General features: G+C 39.0%; 1 protein-coding gene across 2 annotated transcripts in view; it reads left to right on the top strand.

Moving 5' to 3' along the window:
- The window catches only part of crocc2 (ciliary rootlet coiled-coil, rootletin family member 2), a 49,639-nt gene that overhangs the window by 15,479 nt on the left and 12,810 nt on the right, over positions 1-21,350 (top strand). For both annotated transcript variants that reach the window (XM_082190203.1, XM_082190202.1), the window contains 17 exons: positions 3,891-4,058; positions 4,263-4,346; positions 4,533-4,639; positions 6,972-7,116; positions 7,633-7,739; positions 8,197-8,403; positions 10,089-10,185; positions 10,354-10,443; positions 10,670-10,810; positions 11,634-11,833; positions 13,617-13,799; positions 14,336-14,480; positions 15,275-15,421; positions 18,234-18,464; positions 19,369-19,562; positions 19,960-20,087; positions 20,437-20,606. In XM_082190203.1, the coding sequence (XP_082046329.1) occupies positions 3,891-4,058; positions 4,263-4,346; positions 4,533-4,639; positions 6,972-7,116; positions 7,633-7,739; positions 8,197-8,403; positions 10,089-10,185; positions 10,354-10,443; positions 10,670-10,810; positions 11,634-11,833; positions 13,617-13,799; positions 14,336-14,480; positions 15,275-15,421; positions 18,234-18,464; positions 19,369-19,562; positions 19,960-20,087; positions 20,437-20,606 (2,544 nt within the window). The remainder of the gene's footprint in view (positions 1-3,890; positions 4,059-4,262; positions 4,347-4,532; positions 4,640-6,971; positions 7,117-7,632; positions 7,740-8,196; positions 8,404-10,088; positions 10,186-10,353; positions 10,444-10,669; positions 10,811-11,633; positions 11,834-13,616; positions 13,800-14,335; positions 14,481-15,274; positions 15,422-18,233; positions 18,465-19,368; positions 19,563-19,959; positions 20,088-20,436; positions 20,607-21,350) is intronic.

Here is a 21,350-nt window from a genome sequence, read left to right as displayed (position 1 = left end):
ATCACATCTGCAATCGTGTTAATAGCTTAACTATTTGCATGTGATGCAAATATGAAAGACAAAAACTCATGAAAAACAATCTCAAACTTCATGAAAAACGATCTTGTTCGTTTGATATTGCTTAACTTTTCATGTGATGCAAATATGAAAGACAAAAACTCTTGAACTTTGGGGGCATTCCAACTGGGTTGTTTTTTGTTTTTTGCAAAGTGAGGGACAAACTTGATAAAGTCAGCTCGCACAGGGGTAAAACAACAATTACATTATTATCATATCGTGACTTAAATCTTATCAGAATATCCTGTGATGTGAGGTGTGTTAAGAGAACGTCAGGCCGCACCGGTCTCAAGTCCTGTTGTGTGGGGGAACCCCGAGGACAAACGTGCGTGCACTCTGTAGATTGTCATGTGGAACGAAATGATACCCAATCAGAAAGCAAGCTGACGGAGAAATCTCTACTACTTTTTTTTCTGCAAATTTTCTGTAAAAAGCATCCCAAACACTACTATCGCCAATTATTTTTGCCCGTCGTCCGCCATGTTTGCTTACTCTAAAGTCACATTTGACCATGAGAGATTTTGTGAGATTTCCCATGTTCACAGTCGGGACTATGGTTGTTTGTGAATGGAATCTGTTAGTGTTTACTGTGCTGTCTTGTTCACATCGCGTTACTCCACACACTATATAGGAACAAAACTTTTGAAACGTATTTTTTATCATCATTTTTGTGGTCTCTTACTTTTTTTGTTTGTTCTTGTTTCTCTTTTACTTCAGTGATTCTGTTTGTTATCATTAGCTGTCTTTAATAAAGCTCAATCATCACCTATTTAATCACTTAACTATCTAATTAACTTCAACACTGCTTCAGTGTTATTGTAACACTCTGTAGTGTGGACACATATGAACACTGAGCAGTGTTAATTTAACACTAAGGATTTTGCTCAGTGTTCCTATGTATCCACATTACAAAGTGTTAAAATAACACTGAAGCAGTGTTGAAGAATTTTAAAATTACCTTTACTGTAAGTACATTGAATAAAGCTTTAATCTGAACAAAAGCATGTGGCTAACACCCATGTTTGAAAATTCATCACTTATACATACACCGCAAAGGCTGAGTGGCCTCTAGACACGTGTGACAGCATTCTACCCATGGACCAGAGCCAAGCCTGCGGCGGCAGATTGGCTGCAACCAGAGAGAGGGACCAGCTCTAGAATTTAATACCATCATAATGCTGGGCTTGTTTAGTGCCGCTAGCAAAAAGATCCAATATCGACACATGTCATTGCATCATCCATCAGCCCTGCTTCAAAAACCTCCTGTCTCTTTGATGCTGCTGGTAAAGTTTCCTTCAGTAGCATATCTGTGATAATCTTTTAACATGTGATGGGTGCTGTTAAGATTTGGATTGGAGAAGTTGGTTTTGGACAGTAATAAGAGGCAGGTTGATTCCATTCTCTTAAAGTTTTTAAGAAATTATCTATTTGATGAAAGCTGAGATGCTGTATAACGTGCATTGAAGAGTCCATATGGTCTGTTCATCGGGATACCAAATACACCAAATTAATCAATGTTATAACCGTGTTCATTCGAAAAATCTATCTAGGATCCTGACTTTGCAAAACTTCTGAGCTGAAACAACCATAATGATTTTGCATTATTCTTGAGTATCTTAATCGTATGGAAGCCTGTTTTCTGCTTGAATAAACCCGTAATTGCAACTTTATATCTCACAGTTGTGTCTTTAATTCTAATAATTGTAACTTTCCATCTCAGGTGACTTTAAATCTCGGAATTGTGACATTTGTGGCTTTGTCTTAGATTTGACTTTTATATTTCACAAAATCACTATATCTCGTAAACGTAAGTTTATCTCTCACAGTTGTGACTTAACTGTAATGGTGTCTCACAATGTGCATTTACTGTATATCACACAATTGCAACTTTGTTCCTCATAATTGGATTTTGTTTCACAATGTGAATATATCACATAATATCATATATATTTGTTTCTTGCAACTTTTTCTCACAATCTGACTTTTACTTTTGACATTGTGACTACATTGTGTTATCTTGCAATTGTGACTTTGTCTTACAAAGTGACTTTGTTTCTCATAATTGCACAGTGTGACACTATTGCAGTTGAAACTTTGCTTCACTTGACTTTATATCTCACAGTGTGGCTTTATACCTCACCACCGACTCTTTTTTTTTTGTGGAAGCAACTTTATTTTATGAATCAGAGGTACCTGCACACTAGATGTGTGCTGTGTTGCACCACTGACCCCCATAAGCTTTTAAGGCAGAACAATAATGCTTGTGTGTAAGTGCCATTTATTTCATGACTTTGCATCAAACGCTTTTTGTGTTGTAGCAACAAATTGCCTCTAATTGTGCCAAAATAGTTGCAAAGATACATAATCAATAGAGTAGTGCAGCTGTTTCCAAAGGAGCCTTTAAACACAGCTGCTGCTGCACCCAACGTCCCCCCTCTCTCTTCTGACTCGTCCTCCACCCATGTTTTTCATTTTCTGTTCGCTTTCAAAAGCTGTCACCTTAACAACAGGCCGTATAATAAGTCCCTGTTCCCTTATGAGCCCTGAACCCCAAAACCGCCCAGAGCCGGGTGCTGGTTTGCCCTTCTTTGTAGTATATGGAATTAAAGCTCTCCGAATGACTGTTTGAAAATGTTTTATTAAGGTTTGCGAAGCCCTTGGCTCCAGTTGGGAACAGGGGGACCATTGTCCCTGCATCTTGTAGAGGCTGCTGTTCAGCTTAGCAGTAGATTAATGTTTGCCTGTGATTTCTGTATGACCTGTAGTTGTGTGTATTTCTGTTTCTTACTTCTTTGCAGAAAGGATGAAGTTGACTCTACATCCACCTTTTACTCTCTCTACCCCTCGCTCTCTGTTTTTCCTGCTTTGTTTGAATCAGCTGAAGCAGCATGTTGTTGTGTTGAGAGGAAACATGTGGTTTTTGTTAGTAGGGACTGGGTGTCTGGCACCATGATATGCACTTGGGGGTTGAAGGAAGATGGGAGGGGTTGGAGGGGTAATGGGACATTGAGATTGAAGACCCTGTAGGAGGATGGGAATCAAGGGAGAAACACATTGCCATTGTGACAGACAACCTTCTCCTTTCTATACACACGATCACGCTTCCCTGTGTTAATTTGCGCAAACCTACCTGTAAGTAAATCAGAAATCAGCATACAACACACACATCACTGCTAAAATCTTTTTGTTCCACTTTTCCCCCACAGTAAAGCAAAAGGCATGTTGTCACTTATTACTGCATTGAATATCTTTCAGAATGTGTTTAAGTCAATTTCTGTTTAGGCACACAATTTAAATCTTTGTTTTTGTTTTTATTGCTTCAGGATAAAAGAAACAGTTAATTGAACACACACTGACCTTTCGCAGGGCATGTTGTCACATTGAATCCTGTCATTAAACTTTCCTGCAAAATGTAAAACAACTATGAAACTTAAAACAATTTATGAAAGAGCAACAGCAAAAGGGTACAGCAAAATACAAAAATATGAAAACTGTTTTGGCTAACAAAAACCATGTATGCCAGTGTGGATATATGTATTTTGTGATTTACCTCTGTGACAACTAGTTCCGGGTTCACCTATGTCTTGAATTGGGTTTATTTTTTCATACAATAATAGTTTTTCTTGTTTCAAGCTTAAATCTAAAGTTGCCTTCGCATAAAATAAGAGAAGGTAATATTTGACTGTTGGAAGAAAAAGATACTTAGTCTTTTCACTTGAATCCATTTTTCACTGTAAATGTCACTAAATCATACCAATACAAATTGTGAACAGCCATAAAGAGACTACAAGGTGATCATATAGTGTAATGTGTGTGTGGATATGTCTTTGCAGCTGGAGCAGATGCTGTTGCAGCAGTCAGGAGATTCAGACCAGCAGAGTGTGTATGGTGCAGAGCAGGGCTGGCTAAAAGAGGAAGGACGATCTTATAGGCTGAAGCTCCAGGCCTTTCAGGAGAGCCAACGCAGACAGGCTCAGCTGGTGCAGAAACTACAGGCCAAGGTTCACTGTTAGATGTGGTCTCATTCAACTTCAATTTTGTCAAAGATGGAAAGGATTATTTTAGGGGAATTTTTTTTTTTTTCTGGGGAATGTACTTCTGGGATATTTATTAGATAGAGATACCATGATGATTTGATACAATTGAGAATGTGGTCCATCTTAAGCTGCAGAGTGAAAAGTGAAAATATGTGTCTATGTCTGCAGTTGCTCCAGTATAAGAAGCGATGTGGAAATCTAGAGCAGCAGGTGCTGGAGAAAACTTCCGAGTCAGAGAAGCTGAGGCTCTCGGTACGTTTCACTGGAGAACTTGACCAGGTTTACTCATAGAAGAACACTTTACTCCTTCAAACAAACATTTTATTTGGACCTTTTTATTTCAAGAAATCTATCTGCTCTTTTGAGCTTTGTTATTGACAGGTGTTGCACTGTATTTTGGTGTGTTAGGTATAAACCTGCCTCTGTCCATGTATTTAGCTCCAGTCGCACATAGACTCCTCATCACACCGTCTCCAGCGGTTTGATCAAGAACACAGTCTGGATGTCCAAAGTAAACTTGCACTGCTGGAGGGTGAGCAGAAACGGTAAGAACAAAAGTGATATGTGCTTCTGACAGTGAGAGCTGCAGAGAAACAAGTCGGCAGGCAGATCAAGGTAAAAGGAAGGATAATGAGTGGGTCATCCAAAAAGTGTGGTAAGAATTTCTGTTTGGAACCAATGGAGAATTGTACATTTTGGAAAATGAGAATGAAAAACCTTGTAAAGAATACCTGTTAAAAAAATAATTCCAGCTTAAGATGGCAGTTATGTTTTGGCGAATGGTCCCTGGTTTCCTGCTGATCTTTAGCTGGCGCAAGCCACTTATATTCCAAAAACCAGCCTGACCACCAAGCTAGTATAACCATCTTGTAGCTGATCCAAGATGGTCTGAAAGCTTGGACAATTAATGAACAACTTAGTCTAGCTAATGACCAGATTGGAACAGATAATGTCCAGCTTGCACCAGCTAATGAGCAGCTTTCACCAGCTATTGAACTTCAGGAACTAGCTGATGACCAGCTTGGACAGCTAATGAAAAACTTGGACCAGCTAATGACCAGCTTAGACCAGGTAGTAACCAATTGGAACCAGCTTGGACCAGCTAATGTCCAGCTAAGATTTGTTACTTATGAGCTTGAACCAGCTAATGACTAATCTGGACCAACTTAAACCAGCAAATGAAAAACCATGTTCCACAACTGAAGTACAACCACTTAAAGGATTAGTTCACTTTAAAATGAAAATTAGCCATGATTTACTCACCCTCACCTTCATATTTAACACGTTACAAAGTAAAATTCTAGCTTCCGGCCAAATGGCCATACGCAGTCTACTTGCCCGTAAAGCACAACTTACAAAACTTGTGACGTCAGAAGTAGCGTAGTGCGTCATGGCATAGCGTAAATATCAGCAGTACGTCGCATTACTCGCATCAGTTGCGCTTTATACTTAAGTGGAATCCGTACGTTTGTTTGGCCGGAAGTTAGTTGTTTTACTTTATAAAGTTTTAAATATGAATCTTTTTCTTACACAAACTCATCGCTTTGCTTCAGAAGGCCTTTATTAATCCCCCGGAGCGGTGTGAAGTTCGTTTATGATGGATGGATGCACCATTGAGCTTCAATCTGTTGGTTGCAATCCACTGCCATTATAAAACTTGGAAGATCCAGAATATTTTTTTTATATAACTCCGATTGCGTTCGTCTGAAAGAAGACGGTCATATACACCTATGGCAAATCATGGGCTAATTTTCATTTGAAAGTGAACTACTTCTTTAAGCTGAATTCTCCAGCAGGGTACTGATCTTTTACCATTCTTTTACTGAGAAACAAAACATGAGCAACATTTATCAGTAAGGCAATAGAGTTAATTAAAATAAAATCCTAGTTGCCTACTTCAGTCCACACAAGCCCATGCTGGAAATGAATAGAAGGGGGTGTCAAAAACAAAAGTATCCAGTTTGTCAGACTTAATTATCACAACCTTGTTCAGCATCTCAGCCAAACAGTTTTTACTGCACTTCATAAAAAGAGCTGGCCAACCTACTGTCCCAGACGCCAGCCTTTAAAAGAGCATGATTTACTGTGCCACTCACCCCTAATTGAAACAGTTATGGCAAACTCTTGGCTGTATGCTTGCCAAGCTCTCATCCATTTTTTAAACCTTAGTGCCTCTGTCAAAGAGCGCACTGCAAAGTGCAGTTCATCCGATCATCTGTGGCTCTGCAGTCTTGTAACACAATTTATTTTATTTTCTATGTCAGAAAAGTCAACTATGCCATGGCTCATGAGAATTTCATTGCATGCCACAATTAACTGAGATTCAGCAGGGCAGAAATGTTACTTTGTGAATTAATGCTAAGCTGTCTGCCTTGGCATTAAGTTTTCTCAGAGGGGCATGAGCTGCAGAATTAGGCCAAAACACAGAATCATAAAGCAAATCTACTTATTGAAAATGATTAAACACATTCTCATAGCTTTTTTATTGTGTCTTTCTCTGTTCCTCACCCCTTTGATTATCGTTTCGTTCGCCGCCTCACACCACCCTGGCGTCAATCTTTGTATGTAACTGGGTGGATTCTGCCACGAATGATGTAAATAACCCTGTAAACTATTTGACAAGAAAATCTGGTGGCAATTAGGCTGGAGCTGACATGGACTTTATAAAACTGTCACGCACATTCCCCTCTAAGCGTGGCTGGCAACGCACAATGTGACGTGGGTCTTTATGAGCCTGTAAACATAGAAGCTGATAGAGGCCGTGCAATGGAGGGGGGTGAGATCATGTGTGAAGTTTAGAAAGAACATTTGGCTTGTGGCTTAACAGGTGGAGGTGCTGGGATACAGTGCTCTGAAGTTGATCCATATATTTCACAGGTGTTCTGGTTTAAGCCAGGTCAACGCACTGCTTCGGGAACAACTTGAACAAGCCAATGAAGCCAACCAGGCCCTGACAGAGAGCCTGCAGAAGGCACAAGAGGAGGCAGAGCAGAGGGACACACGACTCAGGAGGGAACTTGAGGTGAGAAGGAGGAGGAAAAAAGAGACAGAAGGAAGGAAGGAGAGATCTGTAGTGTATGTTTTTTTATCCAAATCCACAGTTTAAGGAAAATCTTTCCTTAATCCAACCCAATGAAACTCAACTCTGGAACTTGTGGAATTCCACCCTGGTGCCTGTTTTGTCAGTCTGGACACTGTCTTTGTTTTAAATCATTGTTGTGATTTTCTCAGCTGTTGTTTCCTGTGAAAACATTCCAGTCGATTGGAAAAAAGAGCGAGAATTCATTGCTCGGTGCAAACATCTGGTCGTAAGAAGAAGCTCATGTAGTTTACAGCCACATACAGTCAAGAAAAGTTTACTGTACTGTTTGTGTATGAGTCTATGAGTGTCTGTGCCTAGAAGTCCAAATCTAGGTATGTGCTTGTATGTGTGGGTGCATTCATTATTTTTCATATGGAGACATCTTTAATCTCACACTCTTTGAACCCCCCCCATTACCAAACCTGCCGACCATATGGCCGTGTTGCTCTCCCGCAGATGAATACCTCCCGAAACAGCCGTGAGCAAGCCCGTGTGCGATCTCTGTGGCGCCAGGCTGCCTTCCTAAGGAGCTCTTTCACTCAGCTGCGGGCCTTCACTGACAGGTGAGTGTAGCTTGTGGCCAGAACCTCTTTTCAATTCCACAACCATTTATCCCCACTTGGGATCAAAGCAGAGTGGGTCACCTGGGTCACCCCTCACCCATCCTGACTGCATCGTCAAGGGAAATGTGATGGTTTAGATTGCCCTTCAGATGAGCCTTGAGCCATCCATCAGAGCCAAGCTTGATGAGGGCTCGGCCTGTGTAAATGCTGTGATCATTGTTGAGTAATTTGCTGTAATGTGGATTACTCAACACATGGACAGCGGAGAAAATGTTCACGACCCTTACTCAGACACGACACCGTTCAAAGAGGTTATTCCCAGATCACAATATAGTTTCGGCCATCTGGCTCTCGTCAGTTTTGAACGAAACACATTTCCTTGGGAACGTAAGGAAATTGTTGTGTAAGGAAATTTCATTGCTCCTGCTGGTTGTAACAGTTGTTTTGTGCTTTACAGGAGTCTGTCGGACATGCGAGCCGAGTGTACGGTGGCTGGCCGTCGTCTTCATACAGCCTGTGTGAATCTGGAGGATAGCATCAGCCAGCCTTGTTCCCCCGCTAGCAGTGGAGTATCAGCACTTGAGAATCAACTAAGAGACAAGCTGAGAGAGGCTATGCAGCTGCAGGCCCGCTTTGATGCAGAGAAAGTAGAACTTAACTCCAGGTACAACATGTCTGTCTGTTTACGCACACGTCCCATTCATTTTTCACCAATGATATACAAGTGCTTGTAGCATGCAGCTTGAGCAGCATGCTGTAATAAACATGTACGGTATTGGCAGCTGAGGCTAAATTATCGTATTCAAAGGATTTCGCAGTGTCATAAATTTCAGCACATATCCCAATGCTTTGAATTGAAGTATTGATGTCCTGAACTCACATCTCCTAGATGACTCATTGCGCATTGTCCTGAGTGCTGACACACAGGGAAGGTCAGCATGGATTGCCTCATCTATCCAACTATGTGGCATGCCAAAACCAGAGAGAAAAAGTCTCTCTTTATTTGCCGTTCAGTATCCACTATTTTTCTTCAATTACTTGTATAATGTGTCAGTGGTCTATGACACTTTCTTTTGAGAGCGGATCCATGGATCTGACAGTGCAGGAATGGGGTCTTCTGATGAATGGCATCATTGCTGCTTCTCTCTTCTACATCTTTTCATCAGTGACAGTTTTATAATGGAGAGAGCAGAGATCACTCTCCATTTTGATATATGAACTTTTAGCTGAGCTTTATTACAGAGAGAAGAAAGGGCCATAAACAAATGAGGATCAAATAAGTGCACTATAGAATGTTTGATCATTTTGCCTCAACCGAGTTAATGTTACACACATGCACATTTTTTTATTTTATATTGTGATAGTATGTGTGTTCATGTTCAGAACCTCATACTTAAAGTCGGTGCCTATTTCAACTTGCAGAGTACAACATCAAATAAGGGTGTGCTATTTTTCATAAAGGAATAGTACACACATTTTTTTATTTTATTCTATCATTATTTACAAACCCTCATGTCACTGCAAACCTAGTGTATATGACTTTCTCTCTATTGTGGAACACAAAAGGAGAAATTCTTAAGACTTTCCACACTGATTTTCCACACAATTACAATGAATGTGAGCTGATGCTTTGAACCTTCAAAAGAAAACAAAAAACAGTTCAATCAAAAATAACATAAAAGTGATCCACACGACTCTGAAGTCTTCTGAAGCTAAATAGACAAAACAGACAAACATTTAAGTTGTTATTCACTGATGATCTTCCCTTCCAGTGAGCTAAACAATAGCAACCAGATCTTTGAGAATCTTATCAGTCTGATTTGTGAACTAATATCTCAGCCCAGTTTTGTGAACCAGATCAATGGATAAATTAAAATAGTTCAATATTGAATTGGACATTGCTACTTATCACATAAATGTGTCAAAGAGAGCTTTTATGGATGCCAAGATTTTTAGTGAATGATGGCCTAATTTCAGTCTGTTCCTCACAAATCTTTCATATGACTTCAGAAGACTTGGAACACTGCAGAAGACTTGGAACACTGCAAACAAGTCATATGATCCATCCATATCTAGCTGCTAAATATGTGTTAGCCATTCACAATGTCAGAGATGGTTAACTCTGTAGAGAGACCCGCTTTATTTATTCATTTAGTAAGATGGATTGTATTTATCTATTTACTATGCTACACATGACATGATCTATACATATATGTTTTGTTTGTTTTATTATTTATATTTAATTATTTAGGAACATTGTGATACACAGTCATGCTAATAAAGCTTTTATCCAATTTTAGGATACTTTAATATTATGATATGCAAAGATTAACGTGCATATCTGTGCAGAATCCTGGAATTGGGTGAAATGGTGAAGCAGCTCCGAGCACAGAACAGTGACAAGGAGAGCAATCTGGCCGCACTGCGGAGCAGCTTGGACAGGATGGTGAGCAGTGATACGGTAGAATAATGGTGTTGCTAGAATCATTATTTGGGAAGGATAGTCTTGATAAACTCTATCACTTCCTTAATTGTGTGGATGCAGTTGTCTTGTCTGGTGTGTGTCATGGCTGTTCAAGAAACTGCACTTTGACCTGAATGCTTTTCTGCACAGGAAATAAATCGGTCCGAAGACAGAACCGAGAGGGATGCCTTGCGCAGCGAGATCAGCAGTCTGCAACAGATACTCCACAACATTAATCAGGTTTACTGAACGTGATTATGATATTTTGCATTTTGGGCTAGATGTACTTAACATGACAAGAGTTATAGATATTAGCGTAAATCAAGAGAAACATAATGCAGAGGGGCTGCTTGAAAATGGTCATGAATTTTGAAATCAAATCAAATATTGTGGTAACTACATTCATTAATGATAAAACATTGTGATATTTCAAAAATATTTATTCATCTCTTGTTTTCTCTGTTAGGTGGTTTGTGGAGAGGGTGCCTCGGAGTCATCAAGAGAGGAGCACCACTCTGTTTCAGCAGGATCTATTTCCTCTTCTCAACGAGACAGCATTCTGATAGCAGTGCAGAGAGCCCTCTTACAGCGCCAGGCACAAAATCAGGTTTGCAAACCTCCTGTACACCATCCTTAAATGACACGGGTGTCAACACCCCTAAATCATGGATAAAGAAAAAAGAAATAAAATAAAATGATATATATATACATCTTTTTTTTTTTTTTTTTTTTTTTTACCAATCCAACTAGCCCAATATAGCAACATTGGCTTAAAGTGATAGTTCACCCAAAAATGAAAATTCTGTCATAATTTACTCACCCTCAAGTTGTTTCAAACCTGTATGAATTTCTTTTTTCTACTGAACACAAAAGAAGATATTTTGAAAAATGTCGGTAACCAAACAGTTGATGGACTTCCATAGTAGGAAAAAACAAATACTATGGAAGTCAATGGGGTCCATCAACTGTTTGGTTACAGACATTTTTCAAAATATCTTCTTTTGTGTTCAGCAGAAAAAAGAAATTCATACAGGTTTGAAACAACTTGAGGGTGAGTAAATGATGACAGAATTTTCATTTTTGGGTGAACTATCCCTTTAACCAATGGTTTGGGTTTGTGGCAGGGCTGTTTGTTTTTTGGAAACATATTTTCTGTTTAGTGCCGCTAGTGGTACAGAAATAACACACTTTAAATACGAAAACAAAATACGGTTTCATAACATCATTAGGTCGCTAATTGTTTCTCCCTAATAGTTAGAATAGAATGAGGCATTTATATAGTGCTTTCATATGTACTACTGTACACCCAAAGCGCTTTACAATCATATCAGGGGATCTCTCCTCAACCACCACCAGATAGTTTACTCTGCTATCACAAAGAGTATGTCATTTCAGTACACAACTAAATGACAATATCTGTCCACCCAAAGGAGCTGCAAGCACGTCTGGAAGCTTCCCAAGAGCAGGTTGCCACCTTGCGAGATCAGCTACATGTGGGGGAAGATGAAACCAGAAGCCTGGAACAAAGAATACGAGAACTGCAGCAAGAGAACCAACTATTGGAGAGAGCTGAGGAGGACAGCACAAGAGATGCCCAGAGATACCGCACCTCACTGGGCATAGTAACCAGGTAGAGTCTGCTACTGATTGAATTAGGCACTTTCATTAATGATGCCATTGTTCAATGCCAAGGTAACCTGCACAAAAGAGTTTCTAACTGAACACTGTACCCTCTACTTTTACATCAGTATTTTTCTATAGAGCTGTTCAGTCATGACATCATTTTGTAGGCCAATTCAGAAAGCTAATTAATAGATGTATGTATGTATTATATATACATGAATTTACATTTGATATATCAAATGTAAATTCATGTCCCAGTTACACTTAATATTGTCACACAAAAAAGAGAAACCAAATTTAAAAAAAAATCTATTTTTTATTCATTAACTATACTATGCAATTAATGTTTTTTTAAAAAATTTAAACCTTGTATAAATCTCATCAAGTTTTACATTTATTCCAAAATAATAACTAAACACAATAACAATTTAAACAATATATTTTATTTGTGAACTGATGTTCAGCTGTTTTTTTTTAATAGTCAACAAAGATGTGCCTTTAATTTCACCAAGCTGATTGCTCACTAAAAAAACCCGGATTTATCACACGAACCAATCATATCCAATCATATCCAATAATATCCTACCATAACCAATCATATCCAATCATAGCTTGATTGAGGCATTCCATTGCCTCCTCTCACGTGAATTTCCCCCATTCATTCCTATTTACCTCCCATCAAACCCACCGCACACTTTAGGGTCTGTTAAAACTCAATGGGCTCAGGGGAGGCAAGAGAGGATGGACTCCCATTGTAACTTTACCTGCTGGCCTTGCTGTTGGACAGTGTTCCTTTGGAAAAACGAGTGACTTGTAGAATTTTTAATGTCACTTTTTATAATATTTGCGTTGTTTTATTTTTGTAATATGGATTATTTTCTCATCCATTTTTTTTAAGGAGGCACTGCCTCCCTTGCCTCCACGGAGGAAACGCCTCTGCAACAGAAGTTCATGATTTATGTTTCTCATTCATCAAGCATTCAAACTCACATCTTTTTAGTAGTTGTAGTACAAATTTAGTGGAACCCAAATTTAGTCTAAATTTAGAGGCTCAAACTAATGCGTATAGTCCAAAGGCTTTAAATTTGGTAGGGGCAATAGGGACATGTCTCTACCAATATAAAACAACTACTGCATTTTCCCTAACAATAATTTTGATCAAACAAACAATTACAATATATTCATATATAGCCACTGGGGTCCATCAGTGTCTTATGGGTTTTATTGTTTTATTTAACTTTTAACCAGGAAAAGTCTCATTGAGATAAATCTTTTTTTTGAAAAGAATCCCTTTTAAAAGAGCGTCCTGGCTCAAATTTAGTTCTCTACTCTCAACTCTCCTAAACAAGTCTTGAGTATATAAGGATAATAGGCTTAGCTGCACCTTAAATTGGTCATACCTTTGACATTACCTGAGAAGTTAAAGTAATATATTAGAACCCCCCGCTCATTAAATGACATGCTTTTATTGCAAGGATGGAGCAAGAACATAACTTAAGTATTTAAAATGCACTTGCACAGTTCAGTTGAACTATAAAGTTTACCCTCTGTTAAACTGAATGTACTGTATAAAGCAAACTGTTTGCTGAAATATCTAAACAATTAACAACATGGATGTGATGTACAGCGTCATTATGACAGACAGAATGTAGACTAAAACCTGAATAAATTTCTGATTTTTTCAGTTGCTGAAAACTGCTTTTATGTCCCGTCCAATGTCAAAATCAAACCTACATTCTTGAACAGCTACATACCCCACCACAACTGTCCCTTTCTTTCTCCCTTCCTAGTGAAAAGGGAGAGTTTGAGAGGCAGTTCTTAGCCCTGAAGCAGCAGCTGGAATGCGCACAATCAGAACAGGAAGGTTTGCGAAGCTCCTCTCTGGATGTTCAGAGGCAGAGAGACCTCCTCAGGCAGCAGAGGGAGGACCTGGAGAGGCAGCTGGCCCGAGAGCGCACTGAATCTGAGAGGGGGTACGGCATTGCGAAACCTTAAACCCCTTGACTTCCTTCTTGGCCCTTGTTTATTTCCCTGTCCTATTGTTTACAGTCAGTATCACTAGCACATGTTGTCCTTAAAGTAGCCTTGAATCAAGACAGAATAGTATTTTTTTACAAAATCCATTAAACATGAAGATGCATAATGCATTTATTTTACTGGTTAGGTCAAAGGTAACAACCTGTTATTATGTACTGTATAAGGATAAGAATGGTTTTGGATGTGATATTTAACCTCAAGTCTTTTTTTTTTACTGCTCAGATGAGGAAACGTCTTTGAGGAGTGTGTTTATAGAAGGATATCTGCTTCTATATGTTTGTGTACACGAGTATGTGCATATACCTATGCGTTAACATTAATATTATGTTTTGTTTGTGTGTACAGTTTGTCCTGAGGCTGATTTGGTTGTGTGCTTAGGTTTACATTTGTTTTTGTGCTGTCTTTGCCTGTATCTACAGATCGAAAAGTGTGTATTTATGTCTTGACAATTTGTGTGAATTGTTTTGTACAGACGACACACTCTGGAGCAGTTGGAGATGAGACACTCAGATGTGCGTAAAGAGCTGGTCACACTAAAGGAAGCTCTGAGTCAGCTGACATTACAGAAAGAGGTTCTAGAGGACGAAAAGAGCAGTCTCGCACAGGCTCTCTCTAGGGTACTGCTCTACACATTCACACAAAATGCACATTCACTAACCTGCCCACTTCTTCACTCATCCATTTACTCCCACTCATTCGTTCCATCACACTCACTCACCTGCTCACTTATTAATTCACTCACTCCATCACTTTTTCATACACTCACACATTTTCATTTTTCCAACACTGTCACTCACTAACATATTCTCTCAAAACACTCATTGATTAACTCCCTTCCTCACTCAGTCACTTATTTATTCACATACTGTATTTACATCATTAATTCATTTTTTCATTCACATATTCACTCGTTCATTCATCTTAACAACACCTGATCTAAGTCTGTATAAAACTGTTCTCACCTCCATGTTCCTACAGTGAATTACATCCAGTCATAAAACTGTTTACCCAGTTTTGCATTATTTATCCATTAAGTAAATACAGAGTTTTTTCCCTGTCAAATGTCCAACTCAGTTGTTGAATTACTGGAAACTCAGTTTACTTTGACCTTGGGTGAGTTATGTAGCTCTGCTTATTTGTAGTGGTTTATATTTACCATGTAAAACTGCCTTTGTAAGATTTTTCATCACTTGCTCTGTCTAGCTTACAGTTTTTCCACACTTCCTCAGTTTTGCCACAGGTCATTCTGGGGACAAAATTTAATGGTTGAACTCCAGTACTATTAAACAGCTCTGAAAACATATTTTACCCTGACCGCTGATTACAAAATAAATGCCGGTTACGTGAACTTGGTAGCTAATGATTGTATGTAGCCAAACTTCCCACTGATGTTTGTACTGCCTCCCTATAGGCCGAGGCCCAGAATTCTGAGCAGGAACTGGCGCTCACTAAACTACGAAGTGAAGATGCAGCGCTACAGGACTCCCTGGCCAAGATGGGAGCACTGAGTGAGGGATTGGCTAAAGATAAAGTCGAATTGAACCGTCTTCTCCTACAGGTCAGCGTCATGGAACTGGATAGTGTGCATAGTGTTAGTCATTATGTTTTGTTTGTTTTTTACGGCCAACTATAGATTAAGTATTCTATCTTGAATAATCTCATTTTTTATAGTTTACTCATTTAGTTCCTTTTCAAGGAAAGAAAATACGATTTGTGCAATTTGTGGGGATGACAGTCATAGTGGAATATATGTGTGCATATAAAACACGTTGGACACATTTTCCTTCCAACATGTCATGCAATTTTAAATAAATTATTTTATTATTCTCATGTGTAAGTTGCTTTGGTAAAAGCATCTGCTAAATGAATACATTTAAATGCAACATAAAAGTAATAAAAAATAAAATAAAATAAATATTCTGTATTTTCTAACTGAATTAAATCGCACACGGCCAAAATCTACACAGGGAAAGTCTAGCCACTTTTCCACCGTCGGGTCGAACGGTTCTAAAAACAGTAATGAACGGTTCCAGTTATATTTCCACTTGAGCCTGTTTCAGCACAGCGCAAATACAAACTGTTCTCGGCCCCCAATTTTCAGCATGGTTGACTAACAGTTCTTAGCACGTGCTGAACTGTGATGATAGAATGCGTGTAGTGACATCGCAAACTCAGTATTGGTCACTTGTCATCCCCACAGTAGAAAATTAAACTACATCCGTACCTGCTGGGCCGGATCAGCATGGGATGGAACTGTTAAGCAAAAAGAACGGTTTGGCCCGATGGTGGAAAAGCAACTTCTGTTCACTCTGCGGCTATATTTGCAATGCCTCTGGGCAGTATTGGGGAAAGTTACTTTAAAAAAAGAAAAAAACTCCCTAAAAAAGTAACTCGTTTTGTTACTTCATTACTTTTTATGGAAAGTAATGTTACTTTTACGTTCCTTTTTCTCATCTGGGCTGGGCTTGTTTGTTTGTTTGTTTTTTAATAACAAAAAAACCCCACAAAAGTTAGATTTTTGGCAAATGTAAATGCCCTTTCACACCAAAGGTGAAATGAATAAGCTTCAGGCTGAAGGAAATACAAATGAACGCCTGTACAGTAGAGGGCGCAGCTCAAACAAACCTTTCAGCTGTGCTGCCCTTCTGGACCATAGAAGAACAGGAGGACACAGGAGAAAAAAGTTCAGCACTCTAGCTGCATCCGAAATCGCATACTCTCTTGAGTGGGAACTTATTTTGAATAAGTAATTACTTCACGGCCTCTAAAAATGTATGTTCTATATAGCATGAATGTGTGTAGTATGAATGTAATCTGGAAGTACTACATTCGCCATATTGTCATTATCATGTGACCTACCAGCATCAGTTGCTTCGCTTCACTGTCATTCATAAATCCTCTCCCATGGCCTTATGGGATAGTAAAGTGTCCATTGTATGCACACTTCAAAATCTCGCAGAAAGTAGTAGGTCATTCAGATACTTTTTGCCTACTCTTATGAGTACCGTAAATTTTGACATACTACTTTTATCACATACTGTTTTTCATCTACTATATAGTAGGGAAGTATGCGATTTTGGATGTAGCCTCTTCAGCAAAAAAAGAATGAAAGAAACGCAAAATGTGAATTGTGAATGTAATTTTTGCTTATTAGTGTGGTTGAAGTGGCTTATTGAAAGGTCGGCAGCAAAGACATTGGTTAATAAAGTGAGATATATACATGAAGTATATTAGTGTTATTTAACATTATGTAATTATTGCAGTTTTGCATAATATTCTGAGTTTGCATTTCGCTGTTTTTATTCATTTTGAGGAATGCTGAATCTGTTTTTTTGCCAGTAAGATGAGTAAATGCCTGCTCACATTTAGTCTAGAATGGCAATAAACATCATGTTTAGTTTACACAGCGACAGCGCACTCAACTCCTTTGCACTTACTTCCGATTTCTCTCAACTTGGGGATAAAAGACGTGTCAGTAAATAAATGGGAAAACAAAGTAACTTGCATTACTTATTTGAAAAAGTAACTCAAATATTTCTTGTAAATTTAAAAGTAATGTGTTACTTTACTAGTCACTTCAAAATGTAATCTGATTACGTAACTCGCGTTACTTGTAATGTGTTACCCCCAACACTGCCAACACAGCTATTTCAGGCATCCAAGACCAAGTAATCTGTTTGAGTGGGGAAATCCTGAAATCCCCAAAACTGCTTGCCATATTCACATTTAAATTAAATATTTCAAATCAGCAGCAAAATGTGACATAAACTGTCCCATAAATGACTCTACCAATTGGTGATTGGCTCTTTTATTTAGAAGGCAGGACTTTTGCCACCATATTCGTGTTGCACATTCTCACATTCAAAGTAATGTGGGTTAACTGTCTTGGTATAGCTAAAGTCTTTGACACAACCCAACGCAAATGATTTAATAATATAATAATTTTCCCATAATATGGACTTTCGAGTCGACTTTTCGAACGAACATTTTTTTCGAGTTTTTTGATGTGTTTGAGGGTTGTTGTTTTTTTTTGTTGATATTTCTGTGGTTGAATGTTATATGTTTTCATAAACAGTTTATTCAAAGTAATAACAAATGAATAGCCTTAAATATATTCCATTAACTATTTTGATAGCCCTCATTTTTTTCCGATTTATATTTTTCATTGGAATGAAAGCTTAATTTGTTTATGGCGTACATTTTGAAACAACTTTTCCTGTGAAGCTGGTTGACAAAGGAAGAGCCTGGTATGGACACTAACATAACAGAATCCACATCACAACATATGATGGCGACCTGCAAGGATGGTCTTTTCATATTTATCATCATATTTATCATAAAGATATTGTTTTTGATCTATCTGCTTCCAGGCCGAGGCTGAAAAGTCGCAGCTTGGCGAACGCAGGCGGGAGGCAGAGCAAGAGCGAGCGGCAGTCAGAGAGGAGCTAGCTCGACTTCAGCAGGAGCTATTAGACCTGACAGCAGAGAAGCGTGGTCTGGAGGCCTCACACATTCACCTCCAAGAGGCCCGAGTGACCCTAGATGCGGAGTACAACATCCTGCAGAGGGAGAAAAACTCAGCCCTGGAGCAACAAGCCCAGGTCAGCCGCTCTCATCCTCACAAAACGAGTGGGCGTGTGCCTCATTACCCAGCATGATTCACAGCTCTCAGCTGTGCTCTGATGGGTCTTGTTGTCACATTAAAAAGCCAAGGGAAGATATTGGACCCATCTGCCATGGTACTCAACACCTTCCTCTAAGAGTTCCAAATATGAATCTTGGCCCAAGTGTGTGTTTTATGAGTGGCAAAGGAATTGAATGGGGGAGACGAAGGGGATCTTGAGTACAAATGAAGGACAGGAAGCCTAGAGAGATAGATATTACAGACGGGCAACATCACAGTGAGAGAGAATGAGTGAGAAAAGCCGTAAATCATAAGCTTGATCTGTCTGCTAGCAGCTTTGCAACAGACAGTGTGGAATTCTCTTTTGTCTACACTTACAGTCATGTTTTACAGAGGTGTCACTATGTTAAAACTGCAGTGTTTTTAAGTTGTGGATCTTAATGCCATCTCCATTGTTTACAGTCTTGAAGATATTGTAAGTTATTAGTACTGTACATTATTTGCAACATTTCCCTGTTTAACTTGCTGCTTTTTCAGTTGACCTGCTTGGCAGTAAAAGTGAACTAAAATTTCCTTTGGTTTGCTAGCAAAACGGTTTAGTGGGGAAACTTTTAACATATCAGGAAAATATTTGGACAGCATGCTGTTCCTAAGTGGTCAGTTACTGGCATAATCCAGGATCTGACGTGACTGACAATCCACCAAATTATTAGTTATTGTCCGAGTGATTCATAATCATGACGTTGATTTACTATCAGCCAACAGTGGATTTCCTGTCCATTTCTTCTGAATGGAAATGTTCTTTCTTGTCACAAACAAAAAAGGTATATGTGAACGTTCATATATAAATGCTTCCATGTACATGTGTGTGTTTTGTGTAGGTCAGTAAGCAGAACCAAGCCATGCAGGAACAATTAAGCGCATGTCGTAGAGAAATGGAGCTGAGCGCTGCCTCGCTGCAGAAGACTTGCAAAGAGAGAGATGAACTGGCAAGAGACAAAGCCAATCTCACAGTGCAACTCACCTCAGAGCAATGTAAATCCAAGGCCCTGGCCCAAGACCTGGCCGCTCTGCGGTGAGTCAATGTGTGTTAGTGTTTTAGTGCAAGTAGGATTTGGTGTATTAATGTGTTTATATGGGCTAAGTGTTTGTATTTATGTTGGAGTTTGAGGTTGGCAGGGAAAGTAAAACTTTGTAAAAAAAAAAAAAAATCTCATTTTGAGTAATTATCAATTGGGCCTTTTCAATCATGTAGATCTTCCTAGTTTCACTAAGTCTCTTCTGTGAGAGTATCACCGTGAGTTTAAGCCTGTGTGTTTCTGTGTAAATCATCTGCAGAACATCTCATCTGTCTTGAAGGATGTTAGCTAAAGAAACAACCTTTTAAAGATGTTCATTAACTACAATAAACACAACCCATTATTATTATTTTGTATTTTTTCACCATCTCCTTTGCTTTTTCCATTACTAAGGGTTGACAGAGAGTCTCTAGAGTCAGGCCTGTTGGACAGGCAGGAACTGGCCTCATCGCTAGAGGCCGACCGGGCTAGGCTAGAGGAAGAGAACGCTAGTCTACAGCAGGCTAACGAGACTTTGACGCGTGAGTCTCTCCAGGGAGCCTCTATCTCTCTCTCATTGACTTGGCTGAGCCTACTGGCCATTGGGCCCCAGCTATAGTCCACAAGGGGCCCATATATTTAGCCCAGAACTGGAGAACAGCTGAGGGGTCAGCCGAGGTTCTCTCTAGAGCTTAACAAAGTCCCCTCACAGATAGCATCCACACTGTACTATTTATGTGTTGGTGCTGTCACCATATATCGTGTAATGATGATTCCAAAGAGCATTATATTTTCATGTATCCAGCATGTGAACTCAGTGTGTCCCTAATGTATATTTTCATTACAAACCATGTTTCTCCTCTGAGTATACTTGTTCTTCTCTTTGCACAGGTGAGCTGTCTAGTATTCACGGTGAACTAGAGCAGCAAATGTCCCGGGCTTTGCAGGAGAAACAGGCTTTAGAGTTAAAGCTTGCTCTGGCCGAGAGAAACGCACAACAAACCCTCATAACAACACAACAAAGCCATCAGGAACAACTGCATACTGAGCGAAATCGCAAGGTATGTGTATTTGTGAGGGGTGTGAATCTTTGGTTTGACAGCGTATCAGTACAATTTATAATTGAGTTGATTTAGTTCTGTTTTTTCATACAAATGATTCATGCTTTACATTTACATTTACATTTAGTCATTTAGCAGATGCTTTTGTCCAAAGCGACTTACAAATTGGGACTAAATTAAGCAAGTCATCGTGAAGAGGCAAAAACAACGCAAGAAGTGCTCAAAATACGAAGTTCAGACATTATTCAGAGTAGCATAAGCCCGATAAGCGAGATTTTACAGGAAAAGGTTTATTTTTTATTTTTTATTTTTTTTATGAGGTTAAGTGCTCACGGAAGGGAAGAGTTTTCAGCTCTTTTTTGAATGTTGTCATGGATTCTGCATTCCGGATGCGGGTGGGGAGATCATTCCACCAGCATGGAACTGTGAATGAGAATGTTCTGGAAAGTGATTTTTTGGCTCTCTGTGCTCTCTTTAAGTCATATTTGTAGATTGATGCATATTATTCTAGAGTTTCTATGCATTAAGCAAAAACTGTCTATGCAACTGTCACAGTGGAATATTACCCAACATTCTATGCGGCATTATCTACCTTATTTTTTCAATGCTAAGCTATTTTCTGTGAATGTGCGGGACTTCCAATTCATTAGCCACTATACTGTATGTTAATACCTAAAAAAATAATAAAGTATTGTAAACGATAAAACAATTTGCGCTACAAACCAGTGTGTTTACAATAATAAA

Source organism: Leuciscus leuciscus (genome assembly GCF_965113295.1).
Source record: "Leuciscus leuciscus genome assembly, chromosome: 14".
NCBI classification, from domain to species: domain Eukaryota; kingdom Metazoa; phylum Chordata; class Actinopteri; order Cypriniformes; family Leuciscidae; genus Leuciscus; species Leuciscus leuciscus.
The sequence above is the reverse complement of the archived record's forward strand: the minus strand, read 5'-3'. Positions and strand labels throughout refer to the sequence as shown.